We start from the raw sequence: 13,256 nt of genomic DNA on the forward strand, positions 1-13,256 counted from the left end.
GAATGTTATACACAGAGGGCAGCTAGGTGGGCAGTGGATAAAGCACCAGCCCTGGATTCAGGAGTACCTGAGTTCAAATCCGGCCTCAGACACTTGACACTTACTAGCTGTGTGACCCTGGGCAAGTCACTTAACCCTCACTGCCCCACAAAAAAAAAAAAAAAAGAAAAAGAAAGAAAGAAAAACAATGTTATACAGAGTGAGCTCTCTAACTCATGACACGATCGCTCCAAAAAACATCCAAATAATGCCATAGGACAATTCCTGGAGCAGCAAAACCCATAGAATAATGTGCTGAAATCATCTTCCAGTCAAGGACAACTTAGAAGTTCAGAAGGAGGGAGCTGCTGTGCTGAGACAGGAGTGGAACCCAACCCTATAGTCACCCTGACACAGATCCAGTCCCAGGAAAGCCTCTCTAAGCTCACAGTCTGGTGAAAGGGCTGAGCCCTTGGCAGGGGGGAGACTACAAGGGTCTCTGCTGGGAACCAGGAAGTAGGCTTGAGTAGTGTGGCCCAGGTGGGGGAAGGGCACAGGCTTGCAGGAGCTGACAACCACAACACACAAAGCTGGTTGATTAGCAAGTTGGTCTGGGGTCATCTACAGACCAGGGAACAGGCCAAGCAAGTGAAGAACCTGCTCCTCCTTAAATCATACCACCTGGGACCTAATGAAGCTTGGGATACTGCAGCCTGGAAACAGTGTCCCCACTTTAAGGAGCTAAAAATCAAGTAAAAGAAAGGCAAGATGAGCAGACAGTAAAAGGTGAGGACTACAGAAAGTTTCTTTAGTGACAAGGAAGATTGAGGGGCTCCCTCAGAGGAAGATGTCAACATCAGGTCACCTATATCTAAAGCTTCCAAGAAAAATATGAATTGGTCTCAGGCCATAGAAACACTCAAAAAAGGACTTTGAAATAGAGGAAAAAATGGAAAGAGAAATGAGGGTGATGCAGGAAAGACATGAGAAAAAGTCGATAGCTTGAAAAGCCAAATTGGCTAAATGGAAAAGGAAGTACAAAAGCTCGCTAATGAAAATAACTGCCTAAGAATTAGGATTGAGCAAATGGAATCGAGTGACTTTAGGAGAAACTAAGGCACAATAAAGCAAATCCAAATGAATAAAAAAATAGAGGGCAATGTGAAATATCTTCTTGGAAAAACTGCTGACCTGGAAAATAGGTTCAGGAGAGCTAATTTGAAAATTATTGGTCTACCTGAAAACCATGATCAAGTAAAGAGCTTAGACACCATCTTCCAAAATATTCTCAGGGGAAATTGCCCTGATATTGTAAGGGCCTATAATTCTAGCTGTGTTGTCTAAAATCTAATGAGTGGTCATCTTAAATTAGAAGCTTTAGCAAGAGTTTAGCCTTTTAAGTATTTATTAAAGTGCAATTAGAAGTTAGTGAAGAGAGAGAGAGGGGTAAAAAGCAAATATCATCTAACTATCTAAGAGAGCCCAGCATCTGTCCTCCTGCCAAGCTGAGGTCCAGAAACGAAAAGGCCTTGCTCCTCCATGGCTTCTCCCAGAAGCCTCCTGTGAAGCAGGAAACAGGGCCATCCACACACACACACAGCTCCAACCTAATTGGCTGGTAACACTGATTGACAGGACCCACGGGTGGCAGACATCACTTCCAGATGACAAAGTCACATGGTTTCTTTTCATGGCAGAGCATCCCTGCAATATCTTTCTCAACAGGTTGGTAGCACTCTAATTCTCACAGTATCCCCTGTGCTTCCTGCAAAGATACATGATTTCTTCACACGAAGCAATAATGTTACAGATGCCTATGACTAACAAAGTAAAGGGAATGAAAAGAGAGAAAAAAGAAACTGAGCGACACATTAACAAAAGCTAAAGGGGGTACTCCCCTATTAGCAGGTGGACATTATAAACAGAAAAACTAAAGGGGACACTCCCCTTTAGTAAGTGGACATTATAAACAGTGTATACAATGTGGAAAAGAAAAATAAGAAAATGTCCATTTAAGTCTTTCAATGTCTCTTCTCAGATGATTCTTGGGATGTCCTCTGGGTATAGTTGTGGAATGGAAGTCTTTCAGGTGTTTCAGATGCTGGTAATCAGCCAGGAAATTTTTCCTACAAAATTGAACCTAACACAACTTTAAAAAGCTTTGCCAATAATCAAATCAAATAATGAGAGTTCTCAAAAAAAAATATCTACTTAAAAATAAAAACCTCCATCCTTAAACTTAAAAAAAATGTCTAAGGAAATTCAGAATCTTAGTTGTTACACATGAAACATATAATAAAAACAAAAATTGAAACATTCTCTAAAACTTAATATTACTACAATATTCTAGAAGTGGAAGGTAAAATAAAAATTGAAAGAATACACTGATTACCTCCTGAAAGAAATCCCAAAAGGAAAACTCCTAGGAATATTATAGCCAAATTCCAGCGCTCTCAGGAAAAGGAAAAAATATTGCAAGCTGTCAAAAAGAAAGAATTCAAGTAATGTGGAGCCCCAGGCAGGATAGCATAAGATCTAGCAGTTTCTACCTTAAAGCACTGGAGGGCATGGAATATGATATTCCAGAGGGCAAAGGAATTGGGATTAAAACCAAGGATCACATATCCAGCAAAACTGATCTTAATCTTTCAGAGGAAAAAATGGGACTTCAATAAAAAAGAGAACTTTCAGGTATTTGTGATGAAAAGACCTGAATTGAATGGCGAATTTGACTTTCAAATACAAGGCTCTAGAGAACCATAAAAAATAGGAGTTGGGGGACATACCTGGGGTCATGCAGTGGGTGACTATCTCGTGTCTGAGGCTGGGTTTTGGCTGGGATCCCCATGGGTCCAGGGTGGATGCTTTTTCTACTGTGTAACCTAGCTGCCCTATGATGACATCTTTGGGGTTAAATTGAGGGGTTACTGTAGTGCACTGGGGGAGGGGGAGGGGCGAAGGTGAAATCCCACAGGGTGAAATTCCACAGGGTGAAATCCCATGTGAAGGAGGCAGGAAGGGGCTTATGGAGTGGGGGAGGGGATGGGGGAGGAGCAGCACAGTAAATGAATTTTACACTCATCAGAATAGGCTGGAGGACCTTAATCTCAGCAGAGTTTCCTTGGGGAGGGATTAACACACACACACACACACACACACACACACACAATTGGGTGGAGTGGACTATTTGATCTGGGTAGTAGATGAGCCTAACACTCCTCAGAATTGGCTCAAGGAACTCTATCTCATCAGAGTTGGCTCCTCAATTAGGTGGAGTAATCTATCTAACCCTGCAGGAAAAAAGGAGGGGAGGGGGATAAAGAAAGAGGGGCAGAGAGGGGAGGGCAGATTGGGGGAGGGGACAGACAAGCAAATCCCTTTTGAAGAGGGATAGGGTGAAAGAAGATAGATAATAGAGTGAATCTCATGGGGAAGAGAATAGGATGGAGGGAAACAGTTAACAATAGTAATCATGAAAAAGAGAAAAGGGGGGAAAATTATACAAAAAATATTTATAGCAACTCTTTGTGGTGGCTGGGAACTGGGAATCAGGAGAATGTCCATCAGCTGGGGAATGACTGAAGAGGCTGTGGTGTGTGATTGTAGTGGAATGGTGTTGTGCTGTGGAAAGTGACAAACAAGATGATACCAGAGGGACCTGGGGTGACTCGTGTGAGCTGATGTATTGTGGGGTGAGCAGAGCTGGGAGGACATGGTGTGTGGTGGCAGCAGTGCTGTTCAATGAGCAGTTGTGGATGACTTGACTGCTCTCAGCAATGAATGATCTGGGACAATCCCAGGGGACTAATGATGAAGCATATTATCCACCCCCATGGAAGGAACTGATAAAGAGAGCACTTGTGGATTTTACATATGTGGCCTGGTTGATGTGGAGGGGGAAGGAAAGGGAAGGAAGGAGAAAAGTTTGGAGCTCTAGATCTTATGAAAATGAATGTTGAAGGCTGCCCTTGCATGTAGCTGGAAAAAATGAAGTGAATGTTTGTTGCAATGGAAAAAAAAAGAATGTTATACAAACTGTGGTATATGATGGTGATGAAATATTATTGTGCAATAAGAAATGACAAGCAGGATGACTTCAGAAAGGCCTGGAAAAACATATATAAACTGATGTATAGTGAAATGAACAGAACCAAGAGAACATTATACAGAGACAGAAATATTGTTTAATGAAAAATTGTGAATAACTTGACTATTCTCAACAATACAATGATCTAAGACAATGCCAAAGGACTACTGATGAAACATACCATCCATCTCCAAAGAAAGAACTGATATTGATGGAACAGACTAAAACATGCTATTTTTCACTTTCTTTCATTTTTTTCTTTTAATCAAGTTTTCTTGTACAAAATGACAAATATGGTAATGTTTTATATAATCATACATGTATAATCCATATCTGATTGCCACCTCAGGGAAAGAGGGATGAATATTGGAACCCAAAACTAAATTAAAATGTAAAATAAAAAGAATATTATAACCAAAATCCAGGGTTTCTAGGGTAAAAGAAAAGATACTGCAAAACATCCATAAACAGTACTGAGAAGCCATAGTCAGCATCACACAAAACTCGATAGCTACCAAAATTAAAAAAAAAAAAACTTCAAATATATTCCAAAAGGTATAAGATAAGGACTTCTTATCAAGAGTAACTTATCCAGTAAAACATAGTATAATTCTACAAAAGAAAAACAGATTCTTAATGACACAGAGAATTTCTAAGCATTCCTGATGAAAAGATGAGAACTGAGTAAATACTCTGGAAAGGAAATGCAGAACACAAGAGAATTTGATAAACTGTAAGGAACTATGTGAGGATGCTTATAAGTTAATAGGGAGAGAAGTGACAAGTGTCCTCTGAGAGGCCTAAAGTTTTCAAAGGTCATAAAGTTAAACAAGAAAGCCAAAGGACCTGAGGGTGGTTTGATGTAGTTTTAAAGGAAAGAGGAGGATTGTCACAGTGGTAAAGAAAAGAAGAGGAAGTAAAAGGAACTCATTTTTTCACAGAATAGGGGTCCATGAGATGAAGAGTATACAGGACTAGGGTAAAAAGGTACTCCATGAATTTAATTTTCATCAGAATCAGACAAAATTAAATCATGAATTCAGACAAAGACGCAGTAAAAACAGACATGATAAAAAGAGGCAGGGAAACTACATTATGCTTAAAGGCACCACAAATACCAAATCAATATCAATACTTATATATGTAGTGTATGGTATAGCATCAGAAAGTTAAATGAATTGCAGAAAGATATGAAGAAAAATCTAACAAGAAAGAAACAAACAAAAAGAAAGAAAGAGAGAAAAAGAAAGAAGTTAAAGGCTTGAATAGGACTTTTAAAAAATTAGAAGTGACAGATTTCTGGCAATTACTTAATCAGAAAAGGAGGAGATTTATATATTTCCTAGCCATGTAATATATATACATACATATATACATATATCAATTCTATATAGATATCTATATCACCTTAAAAGAATTAAAAATATTGAAGACTAACAATACTAAAGAATTGGTGAATAAAAGAACAAATCATAGAAACAGTGGATAATTTTATTAAATAAAGTGACAAAAACAAGACAACATACAAAAACTTCTGAACTGCAGCTAAAACTTAGGCAAAACCATATATTTCTAAAGGCTTTCATTAATAAAATTAAGAACAAATCGATAAATTCAATTTATAACTAAAAAACTAAAAAAAGCACCAAATCAAAATCCCTCAACAACACAAAAAAAGAAATCCCAAAAATCAAAGAAGAGATTAACTTAAAATTCCAGAAGCTGTTTTTTTGACAAACAATGAAATAAAATACACACTTGATTTTTTTAATAAAGAAAGGAAAACCAAATTGTTCATATCAAAAAGGTAAAAGTAGAATTCAAAATAAAGGAATCAGTAATTATCAATAATTATTTGTCCAATTATCTGGCAATAATATTGATGATGGATATAAAATGGATAAATACTTATAAAAATATAAAATACCCAGGTTAACAGAAGAAATCACTTTTTAAAACATCCTAATTATTAGAAAAAGCAACTGAGAAAACCACAAATGAACTCCAAAGGGGGAAAAAATCCAACACTAAATGGATTTACAAGTGAATTAAGTAAAAAATTTAAAGAAAACTTAATTACAATATTATGTAAACTATAATAACAGAAAAAGTGACCTTTTTGATCTCTTTCTATGATTCATTTATGATCTTAACCAGGGAGAGACAAAGCAGAGAAAGAAAAGTATAGACCAATATGCCTAAATAATATTGACACAAAAATATTAAAAATTAGCCAACAGGCTATAACAACTTATTAAAAAATTATATACCATGACAAGGTTGGCCTTATACTAGGAATTGAGGATTGGTTCAACATACATAACAAAAACTATAACCATAATCATTATTTTTTTGTTTTGCTTTGTTTTGTTAGTGAGGCAATTGGGGTTAAGTGACTTGCCCAGGGTCACACAGCTAGTAAGTGTTAAGTGTCTGAGGCCAAATTTGAATTCAGGTACTCCTGACTCCAGGGCTGGTGCTCTATCCACTGTGCCACCTAGCTGCCCCATAATCATTATTAATGTCAAAAATTATAAAAATGTTATGATTAGTCGAATAGATCCTTTTAGGACACATAGGAACAAAGAGACTGTTTCTCAATATGGTAAGATGTATCTATCTTAATATCTGTACAAAGACTAAAATACTATAGATTAGAAAAAAAGATGATTTTCCTCATGAAACTCACTTTTTCTTTCATGGAAATAACAAAACCATTGTCAAAAAAAAGTCACTGGCAAAGTGGCAAAAATGACAAAAACGAAAACAAACAAAAAAAAACAAACGATAATTGCTAAAGGGACTATGGGGGAAACAGCACATTAGGGAAGCTGCAATTTGGTTCAGATATTCTGGAAATCAGTTAGGAACTGTAACACAAAAATGACTGAACTGTACATACATACATACCCCTTTGGTCCAGTGATATTATTAGGCCCATGCCCCAAAGAGATCACAGAAAAAATAAAAGGATCCAAATGTACAAAAATGTTTATAGTAACTTCTTTTATAGTCGCAAACAACTGAAAACTAAAGGGGTCCTCATCTACTGGGACCTGGATTAATAATTTATACTATGTGGATGTAATAGAATATTATTTATTTTGCCATACATGAAAAAATGAACATCAGAGAAACCTGGGAATACCAGAAGGAGAAGATGAAGAGGGATTTGAGCAGAACCAGAAGACCAATATATAATAAAAACATCATTAAGAAAAAAATTCTGAAAATTTTGAAAATTCTGAACACAGATTGGCACTATTTTATAGGCAAAGAAAAGTATCAAATCTCCCAATGCCCTGAAAAAAAAATTGGAAAATTTTCTCTGGCAAAGAAAAGTATTAGAATATTAGATAGTCTATATAACAAATGATCAATTAATTACCTTGGTATTGCGCACTGAATCCCTTCAGCCTGTGGTTGCCATCAGATGTGAAGTGAAGGCGGAGCCAGTTCTTACTGCTGATAACTGGGGGAGGAAGGCTGGCTCCAGTGAACCTAATGAGATATAAGATGCAAATGATCATTGAAAATGTGCAGAGACAGTAAGCTCTTCATTGAGCAACTTATGATGCCTAGCCAGGACAAGCAAGACTCACTCTTACTGAAGCAAGATGCCTATCCTCAAGGATAGCTGGGGGAAGGAACTTGGGACCTACCTCTGTGACCCTTCCCTAAGTGATATATATAATCAATCATAAGAAATACAATGCCAAAATCATAATCATGCATAAGGATCCAGTATATTAGTGTGAGTATACCCTTCTACCACTGGGCCATTACTGTGAGCACTCTGGTGCCCAATCTGTCTACTCCCTACGCAAGCATCTGCTCCCTGATTCTAGTGTTTTAATATCTCTCCTAACCTCCATGGAACTAGAGGGGGTGGTATTGAGAGGTTGCTAAATGTACTACATGGAGCATCCTAAAGAGTACCACATTCACATTCATATTCTCTCTCTCTCTCTCTCTCTCTCTCTCTCTCTCTCTCTCACATAATCTAGTTCTTTTACTTTGGGTTTTTTTTTTCCAATTTTAATAGTATTTTTTTCCAGTTACATGTAAAGATCGTCTTTCAGGTCTACTGGATTTTATGTTGTCCATAAGCATACACATATTTCATGTCCCAGTGGTGAGTGGGATCTTCTTCACAAAAGCTTTTGTGCATTTTTTGTGTTTGAACCATACGGTAGGATCTCTGCATGCTGAGGTAAGCAGGGTTAGATGAAGCAGACAATGTTTATTGCATTATTCCTGGTCTCTTCCTTACACCAGGAGGTGAGCAGTGCAGTCCTTAAAAAGACTGCTTAGATACCCAGGAAGCTGCTGAATCCCACTGCTGCTTCCGTCCAGTAAGAAGATCCTATGGCCTGGGCTGCCTGGGTGCAGTGTTGCAACTACAGCTCCCAATGTATCTGTATAGTCAGTAGCCTATTACCACAGGACTTCAAAGTTAGATAAAATAACAAAATAGTAACATAGTAAAATAGTAAAATACTTGAATATAAAAATGACAAAATAGTAAAATAATGAAATAGTAAAATGGTGATAGTGATGGCTTTTGATTCATGCATAAACTGGATTTAAGTGAGGGAGAATTACATGAAGATGTTAGCCCCACTCCCTCTTCCAGTTATTGAAGTCTAGTGGCAAGACAAAAGTCAAGATGACCAGTAATGGCTTGGGATGCAGTGGCTGACCTTGGCATCTTCGATGTCTAACTCTTCCACAGCAGGATGACTACTTGCCAAATATTTTATAGTGGGGTTTCTTTTTTTGTATAGGTTGGACTAACTGAGGTGCCTTAAAACTCTCAAATTCTGTTATTCTACTCATGGGAGATGAGAACTTGAAGCAAACAGTTTAGATGTGTATGAAAAGAAAGATATAGAATGTTACCTTGAAGAAAAGACAGAATCAAATGAAGGATTTTTTTAAGAGTAAAGGACTAGATGTGAGAAGAACCAAGAGAACATTGTGCACAGAGACAGCAACATTGTTTGATGAAGAACTGTAAATGACTTGACAACAATACAATGATCCAAGACAATTTGAAAGGATTATTGATGAAATATACTATCCACTTCCAAAGAAAGAATTGATATTGAAGGAACAGACTGAAGCATGTTATTTTTCACTTTCTTTCATTTTTTTTAATCAAGTTTTCTGGTACAAAATGACAAATATGATAATGTTTCATATAATCATACATGTATAACCCATATTTGATTGCTTGCCACCTCAGGGAAGGGAGGGGAGGAGGGATAAAAATTGGAACCCAAAACAATAAATAAAAATGTTTATTACATTAAAAATATAATTGGGAATTATTTAATAAAATAAATAAAAGGGGGCATCTAGATGGTACAGTGGATAGAGCACTGGCCCTGGAGTCAGGAGGTCCTCAGTTCAAACTCTGGCCTCGGACACTTAATACTTACTAGCTGTGTGGCCCTAGGCAAGTCACTTAACCCCAATTGCCTCACCTAAATAAATAAATAAATAGAAATGCAATACATCATTAAAAAAAGTAAAGGACTAGAGAAAAAGTCAATTAGATTTCCCTCCTGTACCAAAGTCTACTGATATGAGACTCTCTCCTTATTGCTGGAAATGAATGCCATGCCCTGCAAGAAGGGCAAAACAGAGTGGTAAAAGTGAGAGAGCTCTAGCCTTCCTCAGCTGTTTGGCACTCTTCAAGCACTATTCATTCCAGGCACTTCTGGTTTCCAGCTTCAAGAGGAAAAATAGAAGAGGCTATCCCCACTTCAGGTTGCTAAAGAAAAAGATGCTGGGAAGACATAAGAGTAGCTGGCAGTGTCCATCAAGTCACTGTCCCCTGTTGGCTACTCTTAGAAACTTCAGGGAGTTTTCCTTGGGTGAGATCCAAATAAGATCTCTTGGTTGAGCTGAGTTATCTCACTTCCAACAGGAGAACTCCTTCATTCTGTATTACCTGGTATATATTCTGCAATGTTTGCCTTCTCTGATCTCTGATTTGGATAAATGGGTTTTTTTGTTATTCATAATATATGTTCATTGTGGAACAGTTCCTTAGTGGGAAAGGGGTCAAGCCCTGGATATAGAGCACGGGGCTCCTCTTCCCCCTAAAATGCCAGAGATCAGAAGTTAGATTGAACCTAACCATACCACCTAGACTAGTAATATTTAAGGGAGTAGAGAGATATGATTCTAGCCCAGTACCCTTCACTTTAAAGAGGGCAGAGTGGCCTCCAACCCCAAATTCCTACCTCCCCTCCTAGTAGGAATCAAACCTTTGGAGAAGGGTCAAGGAAGAAGAGATTAGAAATGTTTATTCTTTCTCCTTTTGAGTCACACAAGTATAGCCCTTGCAACAGATGGGCCTCACAACACAGGTTTCACCATACTTGGGGTCTTCTCTACAAAGGTAAGGAGATACTGAATACTGGAGAGAGGATCAAAAGGGGAAACTTCTGAAAGAGACAGAAAGGGCTGGCCTTACAAAATGGACCATCCTATCACCAGAGACTATAGAACAAGCAAAGAGAATATGGGAAAGGACTGATTATCAGGGTTTTGAAGCATGAAAAAGAGAACTCAAAACTGGCTAGCTAAGAGCTCAGATACATGGCCTCCTTAATAAAGAGGAGGCAGTCTTCTGCTAAGGAAGAAAGAGAGGGTATTATAGAAAGCTTGAGGGTTTTAAGAATCTTTGAAATAGCCACTTAGAACCCCAAAATGATATTTAGTAAAAGACCACATACCCTGAGAAAAGGAGTTGTGACTATAATGGTAATGCTGACACAGCCTAAACTTTGATGTGGAACCCATATTGCTATGCTGAAAGAGATTACAGAAACCAATTACTGAACTGAACTACATCCCAGCTAAAAGAGTTTATTATGGTTCAAGTCATTTAAGTTTTTTTTTAAAGCCATGAAAAACATAGTTTTCTCCCCCATGCAAAATTCAGTCCCATGTCAGAGACAAAGTGTGTCTAAATCAGGTCTTTCCTTTAAGGCTATTTATAAAGAAAGATGAAATTTAAAATAGCTATGGATCTCATTCATGACCAGGGCCATATTTTATGGAGAGGCTGGGTTGAAGGCTGGCAAGGAAAAGAGATTAATGGTCTGAACTGTGTTTGCACAACACAGTTATAGGGAAACTACCCAAGGGCCAGATGTATATTCAGGCAGAGAACCCAATAGATTACAGACGAAAAGGCAGCTCAGTAGTAAGGAGTTTAGAAAATAAGTTAGGAGTTAGGAAAATAAGGATTCAAATCTTGTCACCCTTATTAGCTATTTGACCTTAAGAAGTCCCTTAGCCTTAGGTTGCTCATTTGTAAAATTAGGGATAATGAGCACTATAATATTTACTTCATATGTGATAATTAAATCAGAGCACTTTGTAAACTATGAATCACTATATAAATGTCTAGCACTATGCCAGTGCCAAGCATATAGTGGGTACTTAATAAATGTTAATGACTAACTGCTATTGTCATTATTAAAAATGTGATTTTAGTAGCATCTAAATTCCCTCCCAAACCAAAAATATTTCCCCCCACACTCTGGTATAGTCTGCTATCACTTACTGTCATATAGAGGATATAAGCTCTCACTTTATTTATTTATTCATTCATTTGCTTATTGTTTATTCAATTTAAGAAAGAACTTGATTCAGTATGATGAAATGAACACTTGAAGGCTCTCTTCAGAAAATGTGTTCCCTATACATATATAAAAATTATGCCAGCCTATATAAAGATGTAACTATAAAGATAATGTTATTCATGAAGCTACTGAATTTTGAAATCAAGTCAGGTATTAAACAGGGAGATATATATTCCCCTAAGGTGTTTGACAATGTCGTAGAAGATACTCTCCATACAAAAGAAGGACTTCCTGTTGATACTAGCAGCAACAAATGCGTATTTTACTCTGTTCAATTAATCTGTATTATACTTTCTGAGCACTATGAGAAATGCAAAGTTTAAATGAGATCTGGTCCCTGCCCTCTATGAGTTTACAGTCTAGTAGGAAGATAAGACACCAATACATATAGTTATAACGCATGATATTATGTGATAAGTGAGTTAGAAAGGTATAAAACTTGCTACATAATGTCTGAGGAGAGAGGTTTCCTGAAGGAAGTAGCATTTGCATTGAGCACTAAAAGTAGGTAAGAGTCAAAGAATGGAGAGGGAGAACACTCTAGGCAGAGGAAACTGACTAAGCACATAACCCACAATTGGGGGCGGGGGGAGTGAAGCAGGGGAAAAAATTGTCCAGTTTGGCAATAGATAGAGGTTAAAATCCCAACTCTGATATAACATAAGGGTGGGACCTTGACCAAGTTACCTCTTCAGTTTCCTCAATTACCAAATCAGGATGTTAGCCCAGATCATCTTTTCTGACTCCTGACTCAAAACATAAGAATTATTTCTGTTTTATAATCAACATTTTGTACCAGTACTACCATGGCAATTTCAGTAATACATCTCTGCATGTATGAATCAGAGTGGGTTATCACTTCCCCCAGTGCCAGATCCTATTGTTGGTTTTGAATTAAACACTTAAAATTTTAGAGCTGAAAGGAAACATAGCTAAATGTTGCGCCAAATCACACAACTTATTAATAGCAGAGCTGAGACAAACTTAGGTCCCCAACTCTGTCCAATGATCTAGATATCCTACCCCGCTGTGGGCTTGGTCTAACAAAGACTGAAGGCAGAGAAAAAAGAAGGAAAATATCCAGAATGATGTGGTGCCAAATAGATGAACAGTAGAGAGTCACTGAAACATGTTACAGAAAGGATATTCTTTCAATTCAATTAGTTTTGTGTTGTTTTTTTCATTTAATTTAAGCTGATAGACCAAAATGTAAAAGTTAACATGTCCTATCATATTTGGTGAGCAACAGAATGGGAACAGGAGGATAATTACAGGCAGAAAATCTAGAAAGAAATATTTCAGTCTTAGTTCACTTGGGTAATGAAGAGATGAAATAAAACATCATTCAGTTTTGCTAAAGGCATATCTATCAGGCATTCAGCACTGATCATTCCTACAAATGGCTCATATGAGATCTCTTAACAAACTAACCTTCCCTCTCCAACCACTTTAATCCTTAGAGCAACAACTCTGGTTTGACATTTTATGGCTTTGGACTCCTTTAGGGTCCACCAGGAGAAAGCTCA

General features: G+C 37.4%; 1 protein-coding gene across 2 annotated transcripts in view; it reads right to left on the bottom strand.

Moving 5' to 3' along the window:
- The window catches only part of CSMD2 (CUB and Sushi multiple domains 2), a 1,007,742-nt gene that overhangs the window by 435,514 nt on the left and 558,972 nt on the right, over positions 1–13,256 (bottom strand). For both annotated transcript variants that reach the window (XM_043994712.1, XM_043994711.1), the window contains exon 6: positions 7,455–7,567. In XM_043994712.1, the coding sequence (XP_043850647.1) occupies positions 7,455–7,567 (113 nt within the window). The remainder of the gene's footprint in view (positions 1–7,454; positions 7,568–13,256) is intronic.

Source organism: Dromiciops gliroides, chromosome 3 (genome assembly GCF_019393635.1).
Source record: "Dromiciops gliroides isolate mDroGli1 chromosome 3, mDroGli1.pri, whole genome shotgun sequence".
In the NCBI taxonomy this organism is placed as follows: Eukaryota; Metazoa; Chordata; class Mammalia; order Microbiotheria; family Microbiotheriidae; genus Dromiciops; species Dromiciops gliroides.